Genomic DNA, 15,201 nt, shown 5'->3' with positions numbered 1-15,201 from the left:
TGTTCTGGTCTGGCTATGGTCCGAAGAAGTGGGTCTGTCCCACGAAAGCTCACCTAATAAAGTATTTTGCTAGTCTTTAAAGTGCTACTTGACTGCTTTTTGTTTTGGTTAGGTCCAGTGATGGTATTGCCAGAATAGATATGTGGACAAAGCTGGCAGCGGGCTTTGTTGCAAGGAAAAGTCCCAGGGCTGGTGTTCCTGCAGTATAGACTGTGGCTGTTGGTGAGGATCCTCCTAAGGCTGGGAGGTTGCCTGTAGGAGAGAACAGGCATGTCACCCAGGGCCTTTTGGAGTGTGGCATCCTGATTAAGGATAGGTTGTAGGTCTTTAATAATTCATTGCAGTGGTCTCAGTTGGGGGCTGTAGGTGATGACCAGTGGTGTTCTGTTCTTGGATTTTTTGGGCCTATCTTGGAGTAGCTGGTCTCTGGGTATTTGTCTGGCCCTGTCGATTTGTTTTTTCATTTCTCCTGGTGGGTAATTCAAGTTTATGAATTTTGGTAAAGATCTTGTAGTTTTTGGTCTCTGTCAGAGGATTAGTGCAAATGCGATTGTACCTAAAGGGCTTGACTGTAAACAATGGATCTAGTAGTGTGTGCAGGATGGAAGCTAGAAGGGTGTAGGTAAGTATAGAGATCAGTGGGTTTCCGGTAGAGTGTGGTACCGATTAGGCCATTTTTGATTTATACTGTAGTGTCCAGGAAATGTGTGATGGGGTTCTGGGGTCCCCCAAGCTCTCCACCCCGTCCGCAGGCAGGAGTGACTCTCACTCAGCAGGAGAACAGCGGGTTTATTAGCCGACAGGACGCAGCGTCGTACAGAGGAGACAGTGCAGCCGGCAGAGACAGCCAGTCCCAGCCATGTTGGGGAGAGGAGGCCCCGAGGGGCCCCCAGAGCTCGGGCCTTGCCCCCTCCTTTGTCTCGCTCTCTCCCAGCCCAGACTCACTGCTTCCAACTCCCAGTTCCAATTCAAACCCCTCAGTCTCCACCTCCTCCTTTGTCTCCAGTACAAAGGTGTTACCTGGTCGCCAGGTTACCCTCATCAGGAGCCCCACACCCTCTGTGAGCCACTCACACACACACACACACACACACACACAGAGGTATCCCCCACTCCATCACATCTCTCCCCCCTTCCAGAGCAAACTGAGTGGGGTCACTCTGTCGGTGACCTGGGGAAGTTCGGGGCCCTCCCCACGTGTGATGGAGTGGGGGGGAGTGCATGTGTGAGTCAGGCTGGATGTCTGAGGCAAGCAGAGCAGCTCCCAGTGGCTAAGGATGACCCTGGGGTTAAAACTGGCAGGTAACACCTCTGCCCTGAACAAAGAGGAGGGAGGAGCTGAGCTGGGTTTTTGAATTGGAGGCGGCAGTTAGACGCTAGGAGAAGAGAGAGGGGAGGCAGCCAGCCTAAGGAGGGGGAAAGCTACACCCCAGAGGGGCACCCCTCGAGGTCTTCTCCCCAGGACGGGTTGGAAGGACTGTCTCTGGCTGCTGTGCTGTCGCTTCTGTGAGAAACTGGGCCTCTGTTGCCTAATAAACCTCCTGTTGTACCTGCTGACTGAGTGTCACTCCTGCCAGCGGACGGGGTGCAGTGCAGGGGGACCCCTGAACCCCATCACACTGGTGTCAGAAGTGGGATACACTACACCCACGGATGAGCTCCCAGCAGGGGCTGACTGAGCGCAAGAAAAGGAAGGAGCCTCACAAGAGCCAGAGGGGGAACAGAGCAATTCCTGCAGCTGCTGCTGGTGAGTGGATAACCCGGGAGACAGCGGGGAGATGGATTATACCCGACTCCTAAAGGCAGAGCTAGCGGGGCTGTGCAGAGAGAGGGGCGTGACCGTGGGGAAGGCGACAAAGGCCCAGCTGATTGCCCAGCTGGAAGAGAATGACCAATCCGGGGGGGCAGAGCCTGTCCCGGCAGAAAGTGGCTGGTCAGCCTCGGGAAGCGTTTTGGATTCTCCGACAAGAGCAGGGGCTCGACGCCGTCAGACAGATGCGGTGGTGCTTCGCGGGCAGAGTCCCCTGCTGCAGAGCTGCGACGGCTAGAGCTGGAGGTGAAATTAAAGGAACTGGAAGCCCAGGAACAGTAGAGGGAACGTGAACGCCACGAGCGGGAAAGAGAGCGTGAGCACGAGCGCCAGGAATGGGAAAGAGAGCGTGAACACGAGCGCAACCTACAAGAGAGACAGTGGGAGGAGAAGCGGGAGGAGAGAGAGCGAGAACAGAAGAAGAGAGAGCGAGAGCGGGAGCATGAGTGGGCCATGGCAGAGGCGAGACGCCAAGAGGCCCCAGCTGCGGTAAGCGGGGAGAGGGCCAGACGGCTCGGGGTGGCCAGTCACTTGGAGGCGCGCCTGCTGGCCCAGTGTCAGGACCCAGGGGACATGGACGAGTTCCTTACCGCCTTTGAGCGAGCCTGTGAGTTGTACGAGGTTCCCCCAGCTGAGTGGCTCCGGCACCTCACCCTCACTCAGCAGGTACAACAGCAGGTTTATTAGGCAACAGATGTCCAGTTTCTCACAGAAGCGACAGCACAGCAGCCAGAGACAGTCCTTCCTACCTGTCCTGGGGAGAAGACCCCGAGGGGTGCCCCTCTGGGGTGTAGCTTTCCCCCTCCTCAGGCTGGCTGCCTTCCAGCTGTCTCTTCCCCTAGCCTCCAACTGCCGCCCCCAATTCAAAACCCAGCTCAGCTCCTCCCTGCTCTTTGTTCAGGCAGAGGTGTTACCTGCCAGTTGTAGCCCCAGGGTCATCCTTAGCCACTGGGAGCTGCTGCTTGCCTCAGACATCCAGCCTGACTCACACATGCACTCCCCCCACTCCATCACATCTCTCCCCCCTTCCAGACCGCACTGAGCGGGGTCACTTAGCCAGTGAGCTGGGGAAGTTCGGGGCCCTCCCTGCGTGACAGGGCATCGGCTATGGTGTTGTTGTTCCCCTTGACGTGGACCACCTCCATGTCGTAGTCCTGCAGGAGCAGACTCCACCGCAGGAGCTTGGCGTTGGCCCCTTTCATGTGATGCAGCCAGGTCAGGGGTGAGTGATCGGGGTACACGGTGAAACGCCGTCCAAACAGGTACGGCTGCAGCTTCCCCAGCGCCCACACCATGGCCAGACATTCCTTCTCTATGGCCGCGTAGTTCTGCTCCCGGGGCAGCAGCTTCTTACTCAGGTACACGATGGGGTGTTTCTCCCCTTTGTCAGTCACCTGCATTAGCACAGCGCCCAGCCCCACGTCTGAGGCATCGGTGAACACCAGGAAGGGCTTGTTGAAGTCTGGATTTGCCAGCACTGGGGCCCTGACCAGAGCCTCCTTCAGCGCACAGAGGGCCTCTTGGCACTGCTCGGTCCAGACCACCTTGTCAGGCCTTCCCTTTTTACACAGCTCCGTGAGGGGAGCTGCGATGGAGCTAAAGTGGGGCACAAACCTCCGGTAGTACCCCGCCATCCCAATGAAGGCCTGGACCTGTTTCTTAGTCTGGGGTGTTGGCCAATCTCTGACAGCCTCCACTTTAGCTGGCTCTGGCTTTAAGCAGCCGCTGCCCAACTTGTGGCCCAGGTAGGTCACCTCAGCCCTTCCCACCTTGCACTTCCCTGCCTTGATAGTCAGACCGGCCTTCTGGAGTCGGTCCAGCACCTGCTTGACTTGGGACACATGGTCCTCCCACGTCTGGCTGAAGATGCAAATGTCGTCCATGTACGCCAGGGCAAAGCTCTCCATCCCTTTCAGTAGCTGGTCCACCAGACGCTGGAAGGTAGCGGGTGCCCCCTTGAGGCCGAAGGGCAGGACCAGGAACTCGTAGAGCCCCACAGGGGTGATGAAAGCCGACTTGAGCCGGGCATCTTGGTCTAATGGCACTTGCCAGTACCCCTTGGTGAGGTCTATGGTGGTGAGATAACGGGCTCCCCCCAGCTTGTCTAAAAGGTCATCAGGCCTGGGCATGGGGTAGGCGTCCGATACAGTGATGGCGTTAAGCTTGCGATAGTCCACACAAAACCGAACAGACCCATCTTTTTTAGGGACTAACACCACGGGAGAGGCCCAAGGGCTGGAGGAGGGTTGGATCACCCCCAGAGCCAGCATGTCTTCAACCTCCCGCTCTATGTCCTGAGCCGTCCTCCCTGTGGCTCTGAATGGCACACACTTGATAGGGGCGTGGGTGCCTGTCTCTATTCGGTGGGCAGCCAGGTCAGTGCGTCCGGGTCTGTCCGAGAACAGCTGTTGATGCGAATGCAGCACCTCCTTGATCTCCATCTGCTGGGCAGGGGTCAGCTGGTCTGAGAGGGGAATAGACTCCAGCAAGGAGCCGGCTCCAGTCCTTGTGAGCAAATCCACCAAGGGATCATCCCCCTGCCCCTCCCAGTGTCTGCACACGGCCAGCACCAAGTTCTGTCTGTCCCAGTAAGGTTTCATCATGTTCACATGATAGACCCGGTGGCTGTGGGCCCGGTTCGACAGTTCCACCACATAATTCACGTCATTTAGCTGTTTGACAACCTTGAAGGGCCCATCCCAGGCCGCTTGCAGCTTGTTCCGCCGCACAGGTACAAGGACCATCACTTGATCCCCGGTGGCATAGGCTCGGGCCCTGGCATTACGGTCATACCAGACCTTTTGCTTCCTTTGGGCCATGGAGAGGTTCTCCCTGGCCAGGCCCATGAACTCGGTGAGTTTTTCCCGGAAGGTCAGTACATACTGTACCACTGACTCCCCTTCAGGAGAGGCCGTCCCCTCCCACTCTTCTCTGAGCAAGTCCAAGGGTCCCCGTACCCTCCTTCCGTACAGCAGCTCAAACGGGGAGAACCCCGTGGATTCCTGGGGCACCTCCCTGTATGCAAACAGCAGGTGGGGTAAGTACTTGTCCCAGTCATGGGGGTATTGATTCATGAAGGTTCTCAGCATCTGCTTCAGAGTCCCATTGAACCTCTCCACCAGCCCATTGGTCTGCGGGTGGTAGGCTGTGGCCCAGGTGTGCCGGACCCCACACTTGTCCCACAAGCTTTGCAGTAGGGCCAACATGAAGTTGGACCCCTGATCTGTGAGGACCTCCCTGGGGAACCCCACTCTGCTGAAAATGGGCAGCAGTGCATCTGCCACGGTGTCAGAGTCGATAGAGGTCAAGGCCACTGCTTCTGGGTATCGCGTGGCAAAATCTACCTCTACCAAAATATATTTCTTCCCCGAACGCGTTGCCTTGCTGAAGGGGCCCACTATGTCTATAGCCACTTTCTGGAAAGGCTCCTCTATGATGGGCAGTGGCCTCAGGGCAGCTTTCCCCTTGTCCTGGCTCTTCCCCACCCTCTGGCAGGGATCGCAGGACAGGCAATACAGACGGACAGCTGCAAAGATCCCTGGCCAGAAAAAGTTCTGTAACAACCTTCTCCTGGTGCGGTGGATCCCCTGGTGTCCTGCGAGCGGGACATCATGGGCTAGGTACAGCAGCCTGCGCCGGTACTTTTGGGGAACCACCAGTTGCCTCTGGACCTTCCATGGCTCCGCTTTGCATTTGGGAGCCCATTCCCGGTACAGGAATCCCTTTTCCCACAGGAATCTCTCCCTGCAGCCCTCCCCCAGCTGTGGAGCTGGGCTGAGACTGGCCAGTTCCCTCAGCTTCTGCAAGGAGGGGTCTCTCTGCTGCTCTGCCTGGAATTCTTCCGCTGGGGCAGGGGCGGATGCTACTCCCCCATCCCTGCCTGGCTCCAGCACCCCTGGCCTGTGAGATCTGGTTTTTGGGGGCCCCCTTTCTCTCAGGGTTGGCCCCTGTCGCTCCTGTGACTTTGGCTGGGCCTGTACCCCTGAATCTGGGGAGCGCACCCCTCGTTTTCTTTGGCTACAGGTCAGGGCCAGGGCACGAGGGTGTTCACCTTGCCAGTTCTCCAGGTCAGCCCCCATCAGTACATCCGCCGGCAAATGGCTGTTCACGCCCACTTCCTTGGGGCCTTCCTTCTTCCCCCATTTCAGGTGCACCCTCGCCATGGGCACCTTGAAAGGGGTCCCATCAATTCCTGTTATCGTCAGGTGGGAATCGGGTATCATGCAGCCCGGTGCCACCACCCCGGGTCGGGCCAGCATCACGTCAGCGCCTGTGTCCCAGAACCCCGTGACCTTTTTCCCATCTACTTCGAGGTGTTTGAGACACTTGCTCCACAGAGGCATTGCCGCCCCCACTCTGTAAACTGGCCTCTGAGCATTTGGTCCCCCTGAGGAGCTGGTCTGTGGGGCGGACTTGGCCCAATCCGAGTGCCCATTGTCAGCACCACCCGCCTTGGCCGCCAGCCCCTCTGGCTTCTGGGACTCCACCCAGGTGACTCCATGACCCCCCGGCCTGCTCAACCTGTCTGGGAGCCTGGGGCACTGGGCTGCTCTATGCCCCTTTCGCCCACAGCGATAACAGCCTGGTTCTTGTTGTGTCCCTCGGGCCGGCTGCTCTGTCCGGGCTCTGTTTGGCTCTCTGGTGGGTAGGTGGCTGGCCCCTCTTTCCTGGGCCTGCCCAAGAGGTGGTCCCCTCTGTCGTACAGTTAGGGACCGGTCTCTCTGAGATTCTCGGTTTCTCCAGGACTCCCTCTCTCTCCGGGACTCCCTCTCTTTGTGGGGCTCACTTTCAAACCTGGCCCGGCTGTTTGTGAAGTCATCTGCCAGTTTCCCTGCATCATGTGAGTCCCCCGGCTTCCGGTCCACGAGCCGCACCCTCAGGTCAGGTGCGCACATCTCGTAAAATCGCTCCACGACCGCCAGCTCGATCAGGTCCTCTACGGACTGGACTCCCATTCCGAACGCCCACTTCCGGTAGTATTGCCTCAGGCGGGCGGTTGTATCTACATGGTTTTCCTCTGGCCTCTTCTGCGCCTCCTGGAACTTCTTTTTGTACATCTCCGGGGTCAGCCCGAACTTATGCAGCAGGGCCTGTTTGACCCATTCATAGTCCCCAGGCTGCAGCCCCTCCAGCCGGCTGAGCACCGCTGCAGCCTTCTGGCCCAGCAAGGGGGTGAGGTGCCGGAGCCACTCAGCTGGGGGAAACTCATGCAACTCACAGGCTCGCTCAAAGGCGGTAAGGAACTCGTCCATGTCCCCTGGGTCCTGACAGTGGGCCAGCACACGCGTCTCCAAGTGACTGGCCACCCCGAGCCGTCTGGCCCTCTCCCCGCTTACCGCAGCTGGGGCCTCTTGGCGTCTCACCTCTGCCATGGCTCGCTCATGCTCCCGCTCTCGCTCTCTCTCCTTCCGTTCTCGTTCTTTCTCCTCCCGCTGTGTCTCTTGTAGCTGGCGCTCGTGCTCACGCTCTCTTTCCCGTTCCTGGCGCTTGTGTTTCCTCTGCCATTCCTGGCGCTCGTGTTCCCTCTGCCGTTCCTGGTGCTCCAGTTCCTTTAATTTCACCTCGAGTTCCAGCCGTCGCAGCTCTGCGGTGGGGGACTCTGCCTGCGATGCACCTCTGCTAGCTGAGCGCGACCTGGCGGGCACCGCGTCTGTCTGACGGCGTCGAGCCCCCGCTCCTGTCGGAGAATCCGAAACGCTTCCCGAGGCTGACCAGCCACTTTCTACCGGGACAGGCTCTGCCCCCCCAGATCGGTCATTCTCTTCCAGCTGGGCAATCAGCTGGGGCTTGGTCGCCTTCCCCATGGTCAGGGCCCTCTCTCTGCACAGCCCCGCTAGCTCTGCCTTCAGGAGTCGGGTATAATCCATCTCCCTGCTATCTCCCGGGGTATCCACTCACCAGCAGCAGCTGCAGGAATTGCTCTGTTCCCCCTCTGACTCTTGTGAGACTCCTTCCTTCTCTGGTGCTCAGTCAGCCACTGCTGGGAGCTCATCCGTGGGTGCAGTGCATCCCACTTCTGACACCAGTGTGATGGGGTTCAGGGGTCCCCCTGCACTGCACCCCGTCCGCTGGCTGGAGTGACTCTCACTCAGCAGGTACAACAGGAGGTTTATTAGACAACAGAAGCCCAGTTTCTCACAGAAGTGACAGCACAGCAGCCAGAGACAGTCCTTCCAACCTGTTCTGGGGGGAAGACCCCGAGGGGTGCCCCTCTGGGGTGTAGCTTTCCCCCTCCTCAGGCTGGCTGCCTTCCAGCTCTCCCTTTTCCTAGCCTCTAACTGCCGACCCCGATTCAAAACCCAGCTCAGCTCCTCCCTGCTCTTTGTTCAGGCAGAGGTGTTACCTGCCAGTTGTAGCCCCAGGGTCATCCTTAGCCACTGGGAGCTGCTGCTTGCCTCAGACATCCAGCCTGACTCACACATGCACCCCCCCCACTCCATTACACCCCCTTTGCCAGCTGGTTTTATTATAATGGCTGGGTTATTTTTGAGACTCTGGACAGCATAGTGTTTAGTATTGTTGAGACTGTGTCTCATTTGGCATTGTTTGTGTATAATGGCAGTCTGAGCACGGTTGCAGAAGCACTGTATGTAGAAATCCAGACTTTCACTATCACCAGCAGCGGCAGTCCACACAGAGTTCTTCTTCTTTTGGTGGTGGTGGTGGTGGGGGGTGTCGAGAGAGTCAGACTGTTGTTCAGAGGTGTGTTGGAAGAATTCCTTTAGATGGAGGAGGTGAAAGAAGGCTTCAAGGTCACCACGTAATTGTATTAAGTTAATGGAGGAAGTGGGGCAGAAGGAAAGACCCCAGGATAAGAGAGACTCTTCTGCTGGGCTGAATTGGTAGCTGTAAAGGTTAACAATATTGTTAGTTGAGCTGTTGTTGTTGTAGTTGTAGTATCCTGAGGTATGAAGTAATTTAGAAAATGTATTGTCTTTTCTTTTTTGTAGGAAGTGGAAGTGTGTTTCTTGTCTAGCACAAGTAAAGCCTCGTCCTGTGGGGTCTTGCATGGATGGCTGATTGTTGATGAGAATTTCAAGTTCAGAGAGTTCATTTTTAAACATGTTTTGTTTATTGCAAAGGATTTTGATCAAGTGGTTCCTCAGTTTCTTAGAGAGCGTGTTACACAGATGCTCGCTGTAGTCGGCGCAGTACGCTGATTGTAATGGGGTTTTCACTGTCAGTCCCTGGGGTACAAGGTCCATTTTCTTGCATTTGGAGAGAAAGATGATGTCTCTCTGGGTCTGGGCAAGTTTTTTCATGTTGTTGATGGATCTCCATTCCAAACAGCTAAATGTGGTGCCTGGCATGTTGAATAGTAACAGAGAGAGAGCCCTGCTCGTCTATAAACTATCAAAACAAAAAGCAGTCCAGTAGCACTTTAAAGACTAGCAAAATAATTTATTAGGTGAGCTTTCGTGGGACAGACCCACTTCTTCAGACCATAGCCAGACCAGAACAGACTCAATAGTTAAGGCACAGAGAACCAAAAACAGTAATCAAGGTTGACAAATCAGAAAAAAAATATTATTAAGGTGAGCAAATCAGAGAGCAGAGGGGCAGAAGGTGGGGGGGAGTCAAGAATTAGATTAAGCCAAGTATGCAAACAAGCCCCTATAGTGACCCATAAAATTCACGTTGTGGTTCAAACCATGTGTTAATGTGTCGAATTTGAATATAAAAGAGAGTTCAACAGCCTCTCTTTCAAGACTATTGTGAAAATTCCTCTTCAGGAGGACACAAACTTTAAATCATTAACAGAATGGCCCACTCCATTAAAATGCTGGCTAGCAGGTTTGTGGATCAGGAGTGTTTGTATGTCTGTTTTGTGCCCGTTAACTCTTGGTCTAAGAGAGTTTGAAGTCTGGTCAATATACAAAGCATCTGGGCATTGTTGGCACATGATGGCATATATGGCATACATCCTTGCCACCATGGATGTTGAGGCTCTGTACACTAATATTCCACACAAAGACGGATTACAAGCGATCAGGAATACCATCCCTGATGTCACCACAGCCAATCTGGTGTCTGACCTCTGTAACTTTGTTCTCACCCACAATTGTTTCCGATTTGGGGACAATTTATACTTCCAGATTAGTGGAACTGCTATGGGCACCCACATGGCCCCACAATATGCTGATATATTTATGGCTGACCTGGAACAACGATTCCTGAGCTCTCAGCCCCTATTACCCCTCCTCTACTTACAATACACTGATGACGTCTTTATGATTTGGACCCATGGTACAGAGACTCTAGAAGAATTCCACAGCAACTTTAACAATCTGCACCTCGCCATCAACTTATGTCTCGATTACTCCACGTGAGAGATACATTTCCTGGACACTACAGTACAAATCAAGGATGGCCTGATCGGTACCACACTGTACCGAAAACCTACTGATCACTATACTTACCTACACCCTTCTAGCCTCCATCCGGCACACGTGACTAGATCCATTGTTTACAGTCAAGCTCTTAGACACAATCGCATTTGCTCTGATCCTACTGAAAGAGACCGAAAACTTACAAGATCTCTACCAAATATTCATAAACCTGGATTACCCGCCAGGAGAAATTAAAAAAAACAAATTGACAGGGCCAGACGAATACCCAGAGACCAGTTACTCTAAGATAGGCTCAAAAAGTCAAGAACAGAACACCACTGGTCATCACCTACAGCCCCCAACTCAAACCACTGCAACGAATTATTAAAGACCTACAACCCATCCTTAATCAGGATGCCACACTCCAGAAGGCCCTGGGTGACAGGCCTGTTCTCTCCTACAGACACCTCCCAGCCTTATGAGGATTCTCACCCACAACCACAGTCTATACCCCAGGAACACCAGTCCTGGAACCTTTCCCTGCAACAAAGCCCGCTGCCAAGGGCCTCCTCCCGCCTGACAGCCATTCACCAGGGGTTCCCTGGTCACCATGTTACCGAGGGAAACAGAGGCACAGGCTGAGGAAGTGAGTTGCCAATGGACAGGCTGGAGCAAGGCTGGCACTGGAATTGGGGGACAGGGACTGGGGGTGGGGCAGGACCGCTGCTGTGACTTGAGCTCCTGCCCCTTGCCTGCCCCAGCCCCAGGAGGCAGATGGGTAGGGCTGGCCCCAGGCCTTGCGGGGACCCAGAGCCAGGGGCCCTGTGTTCATGGAGCTGCTCCAGGCTCCTCCCTTGGGGTTTCCTGCAGTGTCTGTGGAACTGCCTGCCACTGGGCAGCAATGAGGCCAGAGCACAGCAGGACACAGCAGAGGACCAGGTGCCCATCTGGAGGAAGAGCCCAGCAGCTGTAGCAGGGATGGTTACAAACAGCTGCTAGCCCCTTAGCGCCTGGGCAGGAGGGACCAGCCCAAGGGGTCTCCCTTTCACAGTCAGGCCTGGCTCACTCCTGCCCTGCTCTGCCAGGCACTTGCTGGGACCCTGTGCACACCGGCTCAGGGCTGCCTGAGGGAGAGCTCTGAGCCAGGCTGGGTGTCATGCTGCGTGGGCTGGGGTGTGTCTGGGAACCAGAGGAGCACGGCTTGTGCACGGGCCGTGGGGAGCTCAGAGGGGCAGGCAGCACAGGGCGGGCGTGGCAGGTGACCCCTGAGGCTGGTAGAGGGGGGAGCGAGCAGAGGGGTCGCTGGGGAAACAGGAGCAGAGGACACTTAGCCCTTGTCCAAATGGCAAAGGGAGATGCGCAAATCTGGAGTCCCTGGCTGACATGCCAGTGAGGCAGCAGCCCTCTGAGGGGTCCGTGGGACCCTTGTGACCGCCTGCCTCCGTTTGCTGGGAGACACAGCACCCGCTCTGCCTCCTTTCCCGCAGACACGGCTGCTTGGAGCGGATCCTGCCAGCTGCTCAGCGCTACCAGGAGTCGGCAGAGTCCTTCCAGGAGTGGCTGACTGCCACCGAGAGGAGCCTGGCCCAGCTCTGGCACGCCAACGGCTGCCTGAGCCACCTGCAGGCCGTGCACCAGCAAAGCCAGGTGAGGCAGGCGCGTGGCTTAGCTGGGCTGGCTAGTGGGTTGTGTGCGCCCGGCTCAGAGGGTGGGGCCAAAAATGGGGGTCGCACCAGTGCGGTTTGACTGGGGGGTGTCTTCTCACGGCCGTGCGGCCCCGGCTGAGACTTCTGTGGGTCACGGGCCCCCGGCCCAGAAAAAAGGTCCCCGCCCCTGCTCTGGAGCATGGAGTGGCCCGTCACCAGGAGCCCCCGACCGTTCCTGCGCGTGCGGCGGGTGGGTGCCAAGAGCCAGGAGGCTGGGTCGGGTCTCACCTGTCGCTCTCGCGCAGGGTCTCTGCGAGGAGATTCACTCCAAGCTGAGCGAGATGGAGCAAGTCCTGGAGCGGGGGCAGCAGGTGCTGGAGCTCGTGACAGGCAAGTGGCCCAGGAGCTGCCTGCTGACAAGGCGGAACTGCAGGCACGGGCCCAGACTGACCCGCGGGGGCCCTCTGTCCCCTGTTCTGCACTGGGGGCCCATGGACCCCGGCCAGTCCCCACTCCCTACCAGGGGGCACTCTGTCTGCTCACCCCAGGCTCCCATTCCGCAGCAGGATGGGCTTGGCTCTTTCAGCCCAACTGCTCCCGCCCTGGGCTCAGGTAACCTGCTGTGATGGGGTGCGGGTCGCTATTCTGCGGCATGGCACCAGGACCACTTTCGGAGAGAAAGGACGAGTCTCCTGTAGAGCCTTCGCTGAGAGCCGCCCGGCTTTCTGGCCAGGTTTGTTCTTCCTGCCGGCCAGCACTCCGCTCCCCCTCTCGCCTTCCTCCCCTGGCGCTCTGCACCACCCACTGCTGCTTGGGAGTTTCCCGAAGTTCGCTGTTCCCAAGCTGCTCATTCACCTACTTCACCCGCCACCTTCCTTCCCTGGTTCCACAGCCGCCCCTGGGTTGGCTCATCCCTGGGGCTCCCCTTGTCCCAGGGCTCACCCAGAACCTTGCTGCATGGCCACTGGACCCAGGCCCAGCTCGGGGGCTGCCTGCAGGGTCGCTGTAGGTGTTAGCTTTACACGAGGCAGCCAGCAGCCGTGCAGACACACATGGGACGCCATCTGGGACAGAGATTCAGTGATCACAGGAAAACCTGGGGCTTGCTTATGGCCAGCAGTTCCCAACCTTTTCAGTGACCTTGCACACATCACGGAGAGAAACAATCCCACGGCACACCCGCTTCTTTCAGCTGTGTCCCTTGCTCACAGACGTCACTTGCATTACTCTGGGGACAGTCTTACTAGAGGGGTCTGCAACAGAGCAGTGACACAACAAGCGAAACAAGGATGCAATGCCCTAATGACACAGAATACACGTCTCTGGCAGCCAGCACACACACATCCTCAGAGTCTGCTCAGCACCATGCTAGGGACCTTGCGCAAGCGAGCCAGGGCAGAAAATTTCAGCAGCTACTCAGTGACTTGTGGGGGAGGTTCAGGTAGCTCCAGCAAGCAGGTTCTCCTCCCACACAGGAGCCAGGATGCAGCATTTAAATCATGCTCCAGTGCCAACAGTGTCCCCCCACCACCCTGCACCACAGCAGAGAGACGGGGCAGGCTTCCCGCCAGCCCATGCAGGCTGGGAAACAGCATTTCAGCTGCCTCCCGGTACAGGGTCAGCATTTCCCTTCACTGTGGCTTGGCAAAGAACCACAGCAGGATGGAAAACGGAGTCCGCCCCAGTTGGGGCTGACATAGCAAAGACCCGTGGCGAGGGGAAATCAACAACATTTCATGGTACTCTCGGACAGTTCTCAGGCACGCCAGGGTGTCATGGGGCACTGGATGAAAACCGCTGGCCTATGCACAGGTGTGCATGATCTAAGTTCCCATCTGCGTGAAGAGCGTGGTCCCTGGAGCAGTGGGTACTGGGAAAGGAACCAGCTGCCAAAGCACAAGCCACTTCTGAGCAAAACCGACCGGAGGAAGTATTCAAAGCAGCAGTAGGAATTGTTGGGGGTTTCTGTCAGCAGCAAGGAAGAGCGGGGCAGCCAGCAGCAGGGAGGCAAGGCAGACGCTGGGCGTGGCAGTGAATGGTAGCAGTGAAATGTCCTGGGCTGTCTCTGTAGCAGAAGGGAATGAAATCCCAGCAGCGGGCTAGGTCTGAGCCCAGGCAAGGGGTGGGGATTGGTCCCCATCATACAGGGACAAGGAACTGCTGTCTCTTCCATCTGTACCCAGCAACCACTCGCCCAGCAGGACTGTGTTGCAGAGGTGCTCATGGACCCGTTTATGCTGATTTCCAGCATGTCTAGAAGAACTGGGGACTTCCCAGAGCACTGGAGAAAGCTAAGGCAGGGCCTGTATTGGGGAGGATAAGGGAGGCGATGCGAGAACCTCTGAGCAGGTCATGGTGTGGCTGAGCTGTGACACACTTGAGGGAGCCCCAGAAGATGGAAGCAGAAGAAATTTCAGTTCTCTCGGCTGTCGGCCAACAGGTCTTATACAGCCTGACAGCACTGAGTGTGACAGACAGGGCTGCTCCTCCAGGGGCATTCGGCGCTTTCCACGTGGAGCACAAAAGGGCCCAGTTTTGTGCAAAAATCGCAGGAGCAGCTACACCTGCCCGTGACTTCTTGTGTGAAACTCAGAAATTCCACTGCCGACAGAAAACTGCCTCCAGCATTCACTGGTGATACACGTTCCTCCTGTTGGCACAGCACATCGCCTCTGGTGGCTACCACTCCAGCCAGCAGCAGTGGTGACCTTTCCAGCTGGCACCAAAGCGACGCGGTGGTGCATAGTGCTGGGGTAGGGGCAGTCAGGTCTGGGTGAGTGCCAGGGCTGGGGCAGTCAGCGCTTGGTGAGTGCCAGGGACGGGGCAGTCGGCGCTTGGTGGGTGCCAGGGCCAGGGCAGTCAGTGCTCGGTAAGTGTGGGGGCAGTTGGCGCTCGGTGAGTGGCGGGGCAGTCGGCGCTTGGTGGGTATTGGGGCCGGGGCAGTCGGCGTTGGTGGGTATTGGGGCTGGAGCAGTTGGCGCTTGGTGACTGCCGGGGCAGTCGGCGCTCGGTGAGTGCCAGGGCCGGGCCAGTCGGCGCTCAGTGAATGCCAGGGCCAGGGCAGTCGGCACTCGGCGGGTGCCAGGGCCGGGGCAGTCGGTGCTTGGCGAGTGTCAGGGCAGTCGGCGCTTGGCAGGTGCCATGGCCGGGGCAGTCGGCGCTCGACGGGTGCCGGGGCCGGGGCCGGTGCAGTTGGTGCTCGGTCAGTGCCAGGGTCGGGGCAGTCGGCACTCGGTGAGTGCTGGGGCAGTCGGTGCTCGGTGGGTGCCAGGGCAGTCGGCGCTTGGTGACTGCCGGGGCAGTCGGCGCTCGGTGAGTGCCAGGGCTGGGCCAGTCGCCGCTCGGTGAGTGCCAGGGCCAGGGCAGTCGGCGCTCGGCAGGTGCCGGGGTCAGGGCAGTCGGCTCTCGGTGGGTG

At 57.4% G+C, this 15,201-nt stretch overlaps 1 protein-coding gene across 1 annotated transcript in view; it reads left to right on the top strand.

Annotated features, from left to right (window-relative positions):
• Positions 1–15,201, top strand: part of LOC142009002 (microtubule-actin cross-linking factor 1, isoforms 6/7-like) — a 177,971-nt gene that overhangs the window by 25,140 nt on the left and 137,630 nt on the right. Inside the window, exons 4-5 of the mRNA XM_074986421.1 lie at positions 11,628–11,787; positions 12,092–12,176. Coding sequence (XP_074842522.1) covers positions 11,628–11,787; positions 12,092–12,176 — 245 coding nt within the window. The remainder of the gene's footprint in view (positions 1–11,627; positions 11,788–12,091; positions 12,177–15,201) is intronic.

Source organism: Carettochelys insculpta, chromosome 2 (assembly GCF_033958435.1).
Source record: "Carettochelys insculpta isolate YL-2023 chromosome 2, ASM3395843v1, whole genome shotgun sequence".
Lineage (NCBI taxonomy): Eukaryota > Metazoa > Chordata > Testudines > Carettochelyidae > Carettochelys > Carettochelys insculpta.
The sequence above is the reverse complement of the archived record's forward strand: the minus strand, read 5'-3'. Positions and strand labels throughout refer to the sequence as shown.